This window comes from Micrasema longulum, unplaced genomic scaffold, assembly GCF_059751315.1.
Source record: "Micrasema longulum isolate JH-2025_06_02 unplaced genomic scaffold, ASM5975131v1 h1tg000965l, whole genome shotgun sequence".
Lineage (NCBI taxonomy): Eukaryota > Metazoa > Arthropoda > Insecta > Trichoptera > Brachycentridae > Micrasema > Micrasema longulum.
The window spans coordinates 87,141-102,634 of record NW_028278156.1 but is presented as its reverse complement, the minus strand read 5'-3'; the positions used below and the strand labels follow the sequence as shown (position 1 = coordinate 102,634).

The following is a 15,494-nucleotide window of genomic DNA, read 5'->3' as shown; positions in this document are numbered from 1 at the left end:
CGTACCTGCAATCTGCATCTATTCCCATGTAAATATAGTTTGGATTAGCATCAGGCGCAGCGTTATCTCTTTTGAAAGCTCTGAAGGATGAAGCGCTGACGGCGGGAAAGGCTATGGGATTTCTAACAGATTCTGCCCAAAAACGCCAAGACCGCCAATGACTGCAGAGAGCTGTAAAAAAATCACAAAAAAATATTTACAACCACCTATGAACCCCTGACAGGGTCAAATTGGAATATTTTTTACTACATGATCTGGAAGTTTATAACTAACTATCTTACCTGCAAGATACACTTAGTTTACCAGTGATGCCTAGTGCCACTTGCACTATTTAGTTTAGTGTGGATGACAATGATGGTAAGAGTAAAAAATAAAATCATATAATGCAAAATATGACATTTGTAAGAAAGCGTATCTGCTGAAAGTAAGTCAGGTAGGTATATACGTATTTTGGTATATGGAAGTCTAGCCATTTACAGAGCTTACGGTCTGTTATCAGCTGGATTGAGTGATCACTTTACACACGGTGCAACTTTCACCATTCTGCAAAAAGGTAGTTAACTTTATATCCAGATACGGCATTTTTCGATTTTTGTAGTTAAAATGCTTGGTTGGGTCACCATATTTTACAAGCATGTTGGTTTTTCAGGTTTGTCAAGGAAAGTTTTTATAGACCAGAAATCTTTTATTTGGTTGGTTTCTAAGATAGACAACAGGTATGGATGATCACAATGTTCTGAAATTTTAGGTTTTTGTTATCTTTAATTTAAAAAAAAGAAATTTGTAAAAGTGATGGGACTCTATTCAAAACTTTAGTCAATGCCCTGATTTTGACAATATCATATTTTATTTTATCGGGGAATCATACAGCGTAATTTATGTTTATCAAAATTGTTATATATTTCTGTTGTAATATCTTATTGATCTTGAATCCATACAGCATTATTTTATGTAATGTTTTGAGTATGTCCAAATATTTGTGGACAAGCTAGATTTCTTTCAACAGAGAGGGAAAGCATTTTTGAGAAATGAATATGGAAGTCTAGGCATTTGCAGGGCTTATGACCTGTCATTGGCTGGTTTAAGTGGCCATTTTACACACTGTAACATTCACCATTCTGCCAGTGTTTGAACATCTGCATTTCCTCAACTCTTCCATCTGATGACTTCTGTGAAGTAAAAGAGCTAAAACCTTTATCACGTGGGTGAGATTCCCTTCTCAAAAATGTTTTCCCTCTCTGTTAAAATTAATTTAAATATGAATAACTCCCTAGGGAGAAAATCCAGCCAGTCTGCAAACATTTGGACATACTCAAACATTGTTGAATTAACTACCTGGTAAAAGAAGAAGTATACAAATTGGAAAATTGTTTTCAGGCGTTGCCTAGTTGGTAATTTGGTTCAGCCGAATGAATCTACACAGTGTGTAAAAATATGAATAACTCCCTAGGGAGGAAATCCAGCTAGTCTGCAAGTATTTGGACATACTCAAACATTGTTGAAGCTAGATTTCACTCTTACTTAAACCAGCTAATGACAGGTCATAAACCCTATAAAAGCTTAGACTTCCATATTCCTTTTTAAAAAAATTTCCCTCTCTATTGTAATAAAATGTATTATTTTATTTGACATGCAATGCCAAGTATTTGAGTTTTAACAATAACATGTTTTAACCTTTGTCTGAAAGAGGTATTGGTGCAAACTTTGGGCATCCCGGTTGCTTGCCTGTTCCGCCATTCGGCCAGAAATCTGCAGTGCCAGTACGCACAGGCGCTCCGTAATTTCCTGCATCGGTGTGAATCACATCCACAAACTCCGCATCAGTCTCTGATATGTGATTGAAGAATGCTTTAGGATAAAATTGGGGGAAGGCGGGGTCTAGACTGCTTATTCTGAAATATAAAAAAGGCTGTTTTAATTAGGAGTTTATATTTACTGTCAAACAAAAATAAACATTCAAATCTAACAATAAACCAATATTTTCTTGCTTACGATATTTGACAAAAACTACGCGGAATATTCTAATTTAAATATGTACCCATGTAATTACTGTAAGAGATTTTTTCCCCTTCGATTATTACACATGCTTATAATTAATCTGTCAATTTTCGGCTATTTTGGAAGAGTAGCTGGTATTCGACATACAAACTAGTAAGGCATGTTTTGGTGTGACTACTGATGACACCATCCACAAAATCAGATAAATTGTGATTGTCAATTGCCGAATCACTATTAGAATGGCGGCAGAAGAGTTAGTGTCTCATATGGATCATGCAAATCGATGATCACTGACATTTTGGGCATGTCTCGAGTGGCTGCCAAATTCGTGCTCGCGCCTGCTGTTGCGGCGTGTTCGCTATATTTTGCCAAAAAATAATCTGACTGCATTGACGCCCAGCCACTGTATTCACCGGACTTGATTTTATAATTTGAATACACAGATACATTATGTTATTCATACTTGCCTAATGTTTATCAGTCTTATATTGGGTACATTCGTTTTTATTTTAATACCATACTTATTGAAATATTTTTAAATGACAATTTCGAGAATATTGAGGAAAGTTTAAGTACGACAATAATTTATTACATACGTATGTATTACTAGCATGTATTAAAAAAAAACTTGAGTTGGGTATTTTATCATCATCATAAAACCCTCATCCGCAACTGATGATGCATATAACACTGCATTGTTTCACTAACCACGGTGTATCTTGATCATTTTTATTATTATACATGAAGGTAAGACGATCAGTTGTATGCTTCAGGTGCCAGTCCAGGAACTATAAAAAAGAGACCAAAATCTGTGGATTTATTTTGCGAATATCTTAGCCGTTCAAAAGCCCGAAAATTTGAATTACATTTTATAAGTCATTTTTTTATAGTATGCTTGAACGTAATTCTATAATATGGTCTCCTGATTTATAATACTCACATAACGCGGATTGAATCAGTGCAAAGTATTTTTTTTTAATCGTTAATATTTAGAATTGGATAAAATACTTTCATAATCAACTATTTTGATCGTCTAGAGTACTTTCATATCTTTAGTTTAGAATTCAGAAGAATTTTGGCTGGTTTGATATTCTTGCACAAATGAATATATAACTGTATAGATGCCCATGATATACTTGCTTTGATGAACCTCAATGTACCTCACCGTAACTTGCGTAGTGGTCTTTGCCGCGGAAAATTATAAAACTAACATCGGATTCTTTTCCCCTCTGCCAAGGAGCCTCAGAACAGTGAACGAAATCTCATTAAACGATACTGTCGATGTGTTCCTACAGCAAGGACAAGCATTTAAGAAGCAAGTGGTGTTGTCACTCCTTATCCTGACTCGCGATGACTTACTTGTCATGTCCGCCTAGATTATGCCATATTTTATACCTTTTGTAAATTTAAATAGATTTTAAGACTGTTCAGAGTAAGTGTTATATATTCTCATTAATGCCAATCTGTTAGGGCTTACCTGGGCCTGTTGATTGGCTTAAAACAAATAAAATAAAGTAAAATAAAAAAAAAACTATGAAATAATCTAGTGTAAAAACGCTGTTTGTACAGTGAATAAGGATATCAGTATTGTTTTTACAATAATTAAAATTTTTAAATTTTGTTATCATTTGCAATGCGTTATTTACAACGTACCCACCTTTTCAATTTAAGGTTTTCTTTTAGAAGATTTCTTCCAATAAATCCAGACAATTGTCCTCCCAGCGAATGTCCAACAAGATGCAGTTTGGTTATGGGTAGACCTCGGTCAACGAGCTTCTTTATTTCAACTGCGGCAGCTTCTGCAACCTAAAATCATACATTTTACGATAGAATTATAAGGAAGCGCAGCGATCATCCGTATCTTGGGACCAAAGTAGCGGTCATGTGTCCTCAGTGCGGTTAATATAAAGACCTAAATAATTATAGATGTCTTACTCAGTCCTTACTCTAAGTTTTAAAAAGAGAGAGATATTGGACCGCGGAACATAAAAGAAACAGAACATTTTGATAACTTTCTTCAGAAAGACTTGTCTAGTTATAAAAAACTATGCATTTTAATTCTTTATTTTATACTACCTATAGTATTCTAGTTTGTTGGGGAAAATTCTTAGCGGAAGCTAATTGTATTTTTTTATAGAAATAAAGAACGCACTGAAATATTGTGAATTATATGCTAATCAAAATTCGAAACTAATTTGTATTAAAATTTAACATTTTTTGTGCCTTTAATTGTATTATATTTTTTCTTGCTGATTTTATTTCAATCAATGATTTTTGTATTATTTATTGACATATAATTTCTCTTATACATTTTTTTTCAAGACTTTTCTCCTTTATTATTGTTAATAGTATAACCACCAAAACAGTACTATGTATTTTCTGAGTTAATAATAATTCTAGAATCCTTCTTTAGTATTTTAAGTGTGAAAACTTTAAGAGTTATATTAATCAATATTGAAAGATTTGTAAGTGTTACAAAATAATTATAAGGAGAGACAGTAGGCTGGCGATAGTGAACAGGCGTGATTCAGGTATTTAAGTAGATGCACAAAAACACATTTTCTATAGGCAGATGTACCAATACTTCAAACCACACGACGTCCGTCCAGCTCCGATGTTCACCTCAGGCTTAATTTTTAAAGACTAAGTTTGAGGTCGACAGAAAATAATTATTCACTCGGTTCATTCTTTATATGAAAATCGCACAAGGCAAAATCAATGAAAATTAAGAATGACGGAAAAAATACAGTAATTTTTTATTGGCTTTACAATGTGCTTCATATTATTTATTGGCTTTAGTATTAATACTGCCTTAATAATGCCTTAAGGCAAGATTTTGAAGTTAACGTTATTGTAAGAGTTTTATTTTTTGTGCCTACAGGTTAGGCAATTTTTTGCAATTTGGCCATATTTACGTATGATTATCTGTATTTACGTATCACATATAGAAAAAATAATTTGTAATTAGCAAATATTATTTTATTTATTAGCGTACATATTTTAAAAATATTTCAATACTTTAGTATATTATGGCAGTAGTTACACCTATTTTATTTATGCCTATTTTGCGCCCTCGACACAGACTGTGCCTAGAGTCGGAATATACAAAATCCATAAAATGTAGAATATCTCAACTAAAATTACAAACATAGAGATATGAAAATAAATTTGAAGGTACTAACCACTTGAGTGTTGGGTGCCGCATTTATCATGTAAGCCCCAAATGCCATGTTGGACCAATCTAGAAGTATTATATTGACATCAGGTCTCGTCTCTAGATACGCCGATACGACGACTTGAACACTCTCCTGCTCAGCAGTCTCCTCATATCCATGGATGTAAATTACGGTGGGATTATCTTTTCTGAAGTCTTTTTGCTGTAAAAGCTCTTCCGAACGTCTTAGCTGTATATCTACATAATCTTTGGTTGTTGAGCTGTGAAAACAATTTGTTTATTTATTGATATTGACAGATTTTTCAACAGACATGAATAATTTTTTGAGAAGGAAAGATATAAGTTTAAGCATATACAAACAGGATTTGTCGTTGGCGTTGGTTGGTTTATGTGAATTATTGAATGAAATCTGCAATATTCTTATGTCACTGTCTTTTTATCCTCTTATCCGCACTCAATAATGCAAAGGATACTGGATTGGTACACCAAACAACAGTTTAACCTTTTCGAGCCTGATGGGACTTTTAAGTCATGCTAAGTTATTAGACTATATCTAAACACTTGTAATATTTTCTTATCATTTTCTGTCTGATGGGATTTTTAGGCTCACTAACACACCCAGTGGGTAATCGTTTACTGCTCATATTTTCAAAATAGCGGCATTTATAACAATACCGGTGACATTTTGAAACGTCTGGTTTTTTGTGCTCAACAATAATATGTTTTTTTGCAAAATTTATATTCAGCAAGTGCTTCACAGTTACTTTTATTTGTTGTTTGCTGTATTTATGATGAATTTACTGTAATATTTATGAGTATTTTTTTTTTTTGTATTTGTTAATTTTTTTGTTTTTTTTATTATTATTATTGATTTTTTTTAAAAGAAGTATTAGCGTTCTTATGTATTACCTAAATATTTCAATTTCGCTGGTCATTTTCAATGAGCTGTAAATAACCCACTATTAGAAAATAGAAATCAAATTGGGGTAGAGTGGGGTTCGAACCTCGGATCTCTGATCCGCGAGTCCGCAACACTAGCCACGAGACCACAACCTGATTATCCTGATTATATGTGTTGGAGCCTCGTGGTGTAATAGTCAGCGCGTTTGCCTACCTCTCAAGGGGTCTCGGGTTTGATTCTTGACATGGTAGATATGAAATATCAATTTTAAAAAGTGTTTTTACACTAGAATATTTCATAGTCCCTGGACTGGTACCTGAAGCGTAAGACTGATCATCTTACCTTCATGTAACAAAAATGATCAAGATACGCTGCGATTGGTGCGGAAAGGGAATTATAATGATGATGATGATATATGTTGGAGACGTGTTGAGCAATCGCTAAAGGTCCTGTCCAAATATTTACCTACCCAAAGGTTACCCACGACATCAGATCTGAAAAGTGATCCTATTTAGAGAAGGAAGACGAATTGTAAGTCTGTTTCCGATGATGTTCGCCTATGAAATAGAGAAGTACATTGGCCCGTATTTGGGAAGAAAAGAGGTCGATGTGAAATGTAAAGTGTGAAGAAAACGGAGTCAAGGTCTCACTCGCCGTGCTCACATTGTAAAGTGTATTTATGCCGCAATGATAAGAAAAATGGTATGAATGAATATCATGATATTGCTAAATATTTATTTTTTTAATATTTACTCGCTGCTTGAAGGGACCCGTAGGTCCCATTGTTATAAAACCAGAATAAAATAATAATATAAATATTTAAAAATACGCTTCGTCTTATTTAACTCCTAACCAAACCTAAATAATGAAAAAAAAAAACAATTGAAACAAAGTTTTATGATGCCCTGGGCAGAAAAGATCATCATCACCTTGTAGTGGAAAGCCGCCTTCAAAACTAATATTATTTCATGTTGACATTGTCAGTAATCTAACCCGACACCTCAAGCATAGTAAGTGAATGCGCTTATCCCTACACTACGAGGCGGGCTCACTCAATTTCCTTTTTCAGAATTTTTATCTTAGACTAGTCATCGCGTTGAAAACACTCGCCCAGTGTTCTAGTTTTATTTTACACACGAACCCAGAAGCCCAGAATATATTTTTACTGCCTGATTATATTATGAAATTTGCAATTATTATCGGGTTGTGGTCCCGTGGCCTAGCTAGTGTTGTGGACTTACAGGTCAGAGATCCGAGGTTCAAACCCAACTCCACCCCAACTTGATTTTAATTTTCTAATAGTGAGAAATCGTTGAAAATGCCCAAAAAATTTAATATTTAAGTAAATCATATGAACGCGAATATGTATTTAAAAAAAGTCAATTCAGTGTTCATTTTCGTAAATAATTAATTGGTTTTATCTTTGATCTTAGATCTTTGATCCTAACTTAACCAAACACTATTTATAGATTGATAGCCAATTAATCATGTTGTTATTTAATGGTTTTTTTTGTCATAAACACAAAATTATTATAAGTAGTACATTTTTTGAAAAGCAAAATTGTTAACTTAATAGACATTTGAAATAAGTTGTTCCAAACAAGCTTAACTATTTTTATTTTGGACATGGTTTTCTAATTATAACTGAGTGGGTTTTCTACAAATATTCTTATGCAAGAAAAAAATGCATTCTTTTACTTACCCCGTATATAATCTTAAGTACACATCTTCGATAATATTATCCCTGTGAGCGTATAAACCTGAAAACAAAAATAATTTTAAAATTGTTATTTACCTTAAAAAATATTGTGTCGCTTTTGGGAAAATGAGAGTAAAATTTTCTACTAAAGGTCGCACAAATTTACACGACACGGTAATATTAGGGTGTATTGACATTTAACACATCATTTTATACTTTTATCATATTTAATCCTTTATAGGATCATGTGATAGCTATCCAACAAACCATTTCAGTGTTTACAAAATACAAAATAAACAGCAAAGTTCATTTTAAATCAATGTTTCTCCAAAGGTACACATTATTGAATGCAATTAAATTACATTTTCTCATTAACAGATAATTACATAATGATTTTGGTTGCTAGAAAGATTGTTTTAGATTCACTCGCCGTGAAACTAACAGGAACGCGTATTTGAAATATTAAAACAATATTTAAACGGGCTATTTAATACATATATGGCGCTTTGTTAAAATCAGAAAGAACAATCGTTTAAATCATATTTCATACTGCATGAACACTTGAGAATACTTTGACGTATTTTGAAATTTAAAAAAACAAAAGAAAATTTTCATTATTTGCCAAAAACTATGAAAACACCCGGTATTTTTCTATTTTAAAGAAGTTGAGTTATAAAGGGTTAAGATAAAAAATCAGCAGAAGGAAATCGAGGGAAGACTATACGACATTTTGGTGTATTGGTCTGCCATTAAATTAATTAAAATATATATAATACTAGCGGACCCGACAGACGTTGTCCTATAGTTGAATTCCAAAACATTAAATAAATATTTTTTCAAATATGGCATTCTTTTTGCAAACGTCAAACTCCGGTCGTCTCACCGACAAAGGGGTGTACTTATGTCGGAATACGATTTAAAAATTTTTATTGAATATATTAATATTTAAGTGTTACCAAAAATCCGATAAAAATAAATAAATGGGTAGAAATTAAAAAGAATTTAATAAAAGAATCTGATTGAGATCCACAAAAAACAAATGCTGTTTGTAAACATTCAAAAACAAACTTTTCATACTCAAAAAAACAACATCTTTCCATTATTTTGCAAATGCATTCTCCTCGAATGTAACCCTGGTAGATCGATGAATAAAACATTTATGCTCCTAACTTCTTTTTTACGGGTTCGCTTGAAAATTTTAATATCTACGAACACGCACAGCGCAAAGATCTATATTTCTCTGAAAACCACACGTATAGAGGAATTATATATATATATATATGTAAAGATGTAATTTTATCGTGCCGTGTGGATTTTTACGATCCTATGAAATGGGGCAAATGTTGTTTTTTTAATGCGGGAATTCGCACGTTTTTGCGTTCTTATTTCCTGAAGTTAAAATTAAATCAAAATGTCTTTAAAATTAAAAAGCGCATATTTTAGATTGACAGCAACAATAATAGAATATATCTGCAAGATCCAACAAAATCACGAAAGCAATTTGTAACATTCAATGATTGAATTTTACCCCCCTTATTTAAGAGAGAAAAAAATGCATACGAAAAAATGCAGGGTAAGTTAAACACACAAAAAAAGTTTATATAAAAAACGAAATCGCTCTCGTTAAAATAATAATTAAATTGACAGCAGCGAATTAGTAGTAGAGAAACCCTTCGAGAATACTAGACGCATAATTAGCGTTAGTACAAGTACAATACATAATACTCTCGTGTGTACAAAACGAGATCAAATTAACGATGGGGTCAGTCATACATTCCACATGTCGATTGTACATAGTATGTAGGTCGAATTACCAACACAATGTAGAGGCGCGCCTATTATATAAGTAATACACGTGTGTGGTACATCGGGTTGCTTTCAGCCTGAATAAGGTCGCTTTGGTGTGATTTTAAATGGGGAAATCGAAATTAAACAGCTTATATCCGCTTTCCAACCGGCGGAATTCAGCCGATTATTTCCTTTTCCGGTACGTTCCAAGATTCCAGAGAAAACCGACAAAACCTGCCGACACTTTCCTATTTACTACACACGATGTATGCAAACACATTACAGATAAATAGTCTACGACACAATACAACATACAACTAGAGACGGTGAAAATATTACGTACATTATCATAATACGCGAGAGACGGTAAAGGAATGTTGTTAATAATTAGTTGACTGATAAATAAATAAATTTACATAATATGTTAAGTATCTAATTTATTTTAAAATATGGGAATTTATACGTAGGCGTTGGTAATAGTTTATAAATAATCATGAAGACAAATAAGTTACGTGAAACGATATTAGATGGGTACTTCAGTTTTAAAAAAACTTAATAAAATATACAAAAATTAAGTTATGATTTTTGGTGCCTTTTGATTAATTTCAAATGTTTTACTAATGTAGTAAATAATTACGTAGATACACAATTTTGATAAACAAGTGCCTGAAACAGAACCCACCATAGCAAATTCGCATATTGAGGTCATTTGCAAATTATTGGACCTTACTTTCCTTAGTTAAAGTTTTATAGTTAGGGATATATGTAAATTTTTATACTTAATTGAGATTTTGCCAAAATTTGACTTTCATGCATTTAAAACTTTATTTTTTTTTCATTATTTTAGTATTTTTTGAAAATTTGTTGGTAGTCATAAACATTTGTGATTAAAATACGTGGGGATTTCTCCCAAACTATGGTTAAAAAATAAGATATCAAGCTTAAGAAATAAAAAAGGTGACTAACTAGAGAACTAACTTAGAGTAAAATAAATTATTGAAATACCGTAGTATTTTTTATTTATTTCAGGTTGAATTTGATAGTTAAGCTTTTTTTACGTATTTTTTTAAAAGCGTAAAACCTTATTTTTTTAACCCTAGTTTGAGGGAAGTTCCGACGTATTTTATTCACAAATGTTTATGACTACCAACAAATAACAAAAAATACTAAAATAATGAAAAAACATAAAGTTCTGAATGCTTGAAAGTTTAATCTCAATAAAGTATAAACATTTACATATTTCCCATACTATAAAAAAAATGTTAGGGAAAGTAAGATCCAATAATTAGCAAATGACCTCTTCTATGTGCGAATTTGCTATGGCGGGTTCAGTTCCAGTCACCCTGTACAAGAAAAGCTTAAATGATAATGACTTTATTTATAAAAATATGTTAAAAAGTTCGATAATTCCCGAAGTGTAAAAAAAGGCAAAGGCACAGGCAAAAATTGACAAACGTAAAGCACAAATGACTTTTTTAACCCAAAATATAATCTATAAACATACGTCTAGATGAAGAGAGTTGAGTAAGATGTCATTAAATTATTATTATCGTATGTAGTATACATTCTTTCAGGAGGATGTGTGCAATGCAGGCCGGTACTATATTTTAATTAGGTATCCTATTTTTTACGCAAAATATCTATTCTTCAAGATTACTGCGATATAAATATATTTTTTTAAAGTAGGTAAAAAATAATAAAAGTATCACAGTCAATAATTTCTTGGGGTAAATGTTTAGAAAACAATACTGTCAATGTCATGGTGGTACATGATGGTTATTATTTTGTTTTGATGTTTTGTTCAAATTTAGGTGCGGGGTGTTTGTAAAATAATCGCATGTGACAAGCTCGTGAACTTAGCGTAAAATAAGTGGAATCAATTTCATTCGTGGCGGTCAATTAAACCCATTTTTTGTTCTGAGTTAGGTGGGAAATGTCCCACTAAACATTAGGTAAATCGAGGGGCGGTTGAAGAGGGTGTATTTGTGTGCCTACATAATGTTATGTGCGGCGGCGATAGTCTAATTAAGGGTATTTAACCTCTGACGGCCCTGACTGTTGAGACGTTTGACGCCAGAGGTCGATTGCGAAAGGGATTTTTAAATAAATAAAATTGAGGGATGATTGATTATATACACATATATATATCAGACATTTGTTGCGTAAAACGTGTTTATATTTTGATAAACTAAGGAACAAAAATGTTGTATTAAAACTATTTGAAATAAAATTTGTATAAGGTAGGTAGGTACCAATAAGGAAATTCAGTGTTTTTTTATTTTTAAATATACCATTAAACAAAGCCAATTACAAAAAATAAATTATACATCGTATTATCAGCGCTATGATTTTTTGAAGTTTTGTATTTCTGAAATGATTCCGCATGAGACGTCAGAGGTTCTCTTCCGCTTATTTATGTTCTGTCGATTAGTCCGTTTACGATAAGTAAACCGGATATCTTTCATAGCTCTCTTATCATCGGTCGTTTTTATTATTTTTTTTTTTTCGTACATTTTCAAGAAACTTTACATTACAATTTAATGCTCCATTCTTCACCGCGCGCAAGTAAACATTTTTTTGTATTCAATTTACCGTAGGGTTGAAGTTCCCCATTAAAATAAAATACATTTATTAGGATAAAAATCCTCCGATGTGTAAGAAATTAAACGATAGAGACTGTGATTGTTTTGCACATTCATGCAAATTAAAGACTATAGAAAACTAAATTTGTTGCAACAGAGAGGGAAAACATTTTAAAAATGGAATGTTGAAGTCTAGGCATTTACAGGGATTATGACCTCTCATTGACTGGTTAAAGTGGTCACTTTACACAGTGTGTAACATTCACAATTCTACCAATGTTTAATCATTCACATTTTCTCAACTCTTCCATCTACTGACTTTTGTGAAGTAAAGGGTTGAAACCTTTATCATGTGGGTGAGATTCATCCGGCAGAACAAATTTACCTACTAGGCAACTCCTGGAAACAATTTTTTTAATTTTAATACTTCTTATTAAATTTGAAAGAGTATGCCCAAATGTTTTTAGACAGGCTGGATTTCCTCCCTAGGAAGTTATTTATGCTTGACTAAAGAAAACATTTGTTTATTCGATAATTTTGTAAATTATGCTAAAAGTTGTACTACTAAAGCCGATAATTCGCCGTTTTGGCAAATTGATCATGTCCAATCAATTTAATCCCAGTCAGTGAAGAATTCACTTCCCTCTCTTCTCAATCCAATGAAGTACATATTATGTACTTCTGGATTACTTTCTTTCAGCACAGAGATGCTAAGGCTACCAGATTTCAGAGAGCTCCTTCGGGCAGCTTTTCTCGTTTGACAACGAAGTATGTGGTGGGTAAGCTGTAAGCTACTAAAGCCGATAATGAATATTATATGGCTGGATGCCTCTTGCCTACTTTACAAGGCATCAGGTTCTCGACGTCCCGGACGTCCGCTGCTGACTGATCGTCGGCGGTTCATGAACCACGGGACGAGAATCCGACTTGGCACAGGAGCTGGCAGCCGACAGAGATACCTATAGGCACTTTGTGGACACCACAAGTCCCAGCTAGGGAGCGGACATGGAATGATAATGATGATGAATCCTAAAAAACACATTAAATGTGCATAAAACTAGAAACTATTAGCTGTTTTTTTAAAGAGATCACCCGTAAATAAATTGTTGTGTATAAAACGGTATTTTTACAAAAATAACGTAGATGTTTATAGCAATTTGCATGAATTATAAACTAACCAGGGGAAGTACAGAAATTGAAAAAATAAAAATTTCAGGCGTTGCCTAGTATGTAGGTGAAATAGCTCAATTAGATGAATCTCACTCGCATAAATAAAGGTTTCAGCTCTTTAACTTCACAAACATCAACAGATGAAAGAATTGTCATATAGATGTTCAAATATGGGCAGAATGGTGAATGTTACACAATGTGTAAAGTGGCCACTTAAACCAGCCATTGACAGGTCATAAGCCCTTTAGATGTCTAGACTTCTATATTACCTTCTCTTAAACGTTCTTCATCTCTGTTGTAATATGTTAATATAAACAGCTCCCCAGGGAGTCGAATCCAGTCCTTGTCTACAAAAATTTGGACAAACTCAAAATATTGTTGGTAAATCCACCTGGTCCATGAAGAAGTATAGAAATAAAAAAAAAAACATTTTCAGGCGTTGCCTAGTATGTAGGTGAAATAATTCAATTAGATGAATCTCACCCGCATAAATAAAGGTTTCATCAACAGATGAAAGAATTGAAGGGCTATAGATGTTCAAATATAGGCAGAATTGTGAATGTTACACAGTGTGTAAAGTGGCCACTTAAACCAGCCAATGACAGGTCATAAGCCCTGTAGATGCCTAGACATCTATATTGCCTTCTTTAAAATGTTCTTCATCTCTGTTGTAATACGTTAATTATAAACTACACAAATCACTGTAAAACCAACTTTGAGTGGAAATAAAAAATTGACGTCACTGTTCAAAGTTCAGGCTGAGGAATTCAATTAAACTTAATTGACGTGATTGATTTAACTATTCATATAACTATACATTCTTACACAATGCATACCAAAGGTTATCGAGTGATGGGATGAATCTATACACATGCTTAGAACGTATCATTTATTAGTTTCAATTCTGGTGATTTACTATCGATCATTGACATCTATTTTTATTGATAAATTTATTAGAAAAAAGTACAGTTTAATAGAAGTGTAGGTACTTCTTGGAGAGATGAAAGATTTTCCTTCTTCTGGGCATATATATTTTTATTTTTATTTATTAAGGAAAAACAACAGTTGTTCTATAAGAATACAAAATATAAAAAATAGTTCATACATCCAGTTAACGTTTTTCACAAATATAATGAGAGAACATATTATACAGTAATAATTGTAACATATTGTCATAATTGTAATAATTGTCCATAATTGTAACGACTGTAAAAATACATGCTACGTAGGCCAAACGGATAGAGCCTTTAAAACACGCATAAAAGAGCACATACAATCATGGTCTAATAATAAAGATAATTCAAATTTTGCCAATCATTTAATAGAAAACAAACATTCCTTCGAATTAAAAAATAATGTAAAAATAATTCATATTGCACCTAAAGGCCATAAACTTGACAAATTATAAATTCTTGAAATTAATAGATTAAAAAATAAACCCGACGTAGAATTACTTAATGAACAGATAACACATGTGCATTCTCCATTACTTTACCCATTGTAATATAATTTTACTAATGACTTTTTACCCTTTGTTTTTCAGAAATCATTATTTACAAAACCACACTCACGAAGGATGGGACACCAAAAATAAAATAAAATACTTAAACTCATTAAAATAGCATTATATCAATTCATTAGTTAACCCAAAGAAAATTTGTTGATAATGATCCTTAAGATAAAAATAACTTTATTGAATTTACTTACATATAACTTTGAATTATCTATCCTTAACTCTGTTCTGTATAAATACATTTAACTCTTTAATAAAGATACCAGTCTCGAAGATGTCGCGAAAGCGATGAAACCGGTCACTGGATATTCCAAATTTGTGGATTAAAGTATCACTCGTGTTTTATTTATATAATAAATTACAATGAACTTCCATCAAGAATTTTCACTTACAAACTTAAATGTTTTTATACAGTAAAGAGAAAAATAATATATTATATAAGACATGAGAAAAAAAAGAGCTCGTAAGAAGGCTAAGGGATGAGGAAATAGAGTGGAGGAGTGGAGGAGAGGGATTTTCATATTATAGTTGACGAATTCAACATTTTGATATCATAATAAAATAAACATATTTAAAGGAACATAAACTTATTACACACTGATATAGTAATAAGTTAATTCTGGGGTTTATTTATGAGGTTCACGCATGGTTAATTTTATCGCTATTTT

The 15,494-nt window shown here is 32.3% G+C and overlaps 1 protein-coding gene across 1 annotated transcript in view; it reads right to left on the bottom strand.

The window, feature by feature from the left end:
- Positions 1-15,494, bottom strand: part of LOC148277860 (pancreatic triacylglycerol lipase-like) — a 33,845-nt gene that overhangs the window by 2,699 nt on the left and 15,652 nt on the right. The window contains exons 2-6 of the mRNA XM_088232268.1: positions 7,777-7,834; positions 5,181-5,433; positions 3,656-3,804; positions 1,675-1,892; positions 6-171 (exon numbers count right to left, since the gene is read on the bottom strand). Coding sequence (XP_088088394.1) covers positions 6-171; positions 1,675-1,892; positions 3,656-3,804; positions 5,181-5,433; positions 7,777-7,834 — 844 coding nt within the window. The remainder of the gene's footprint in view (positions 1-5; positions 172-1,674; positions 1,893-3,655; positions 3,805-5,180; positions 5,434-7,776; positions 7,835-15,494) is intronic.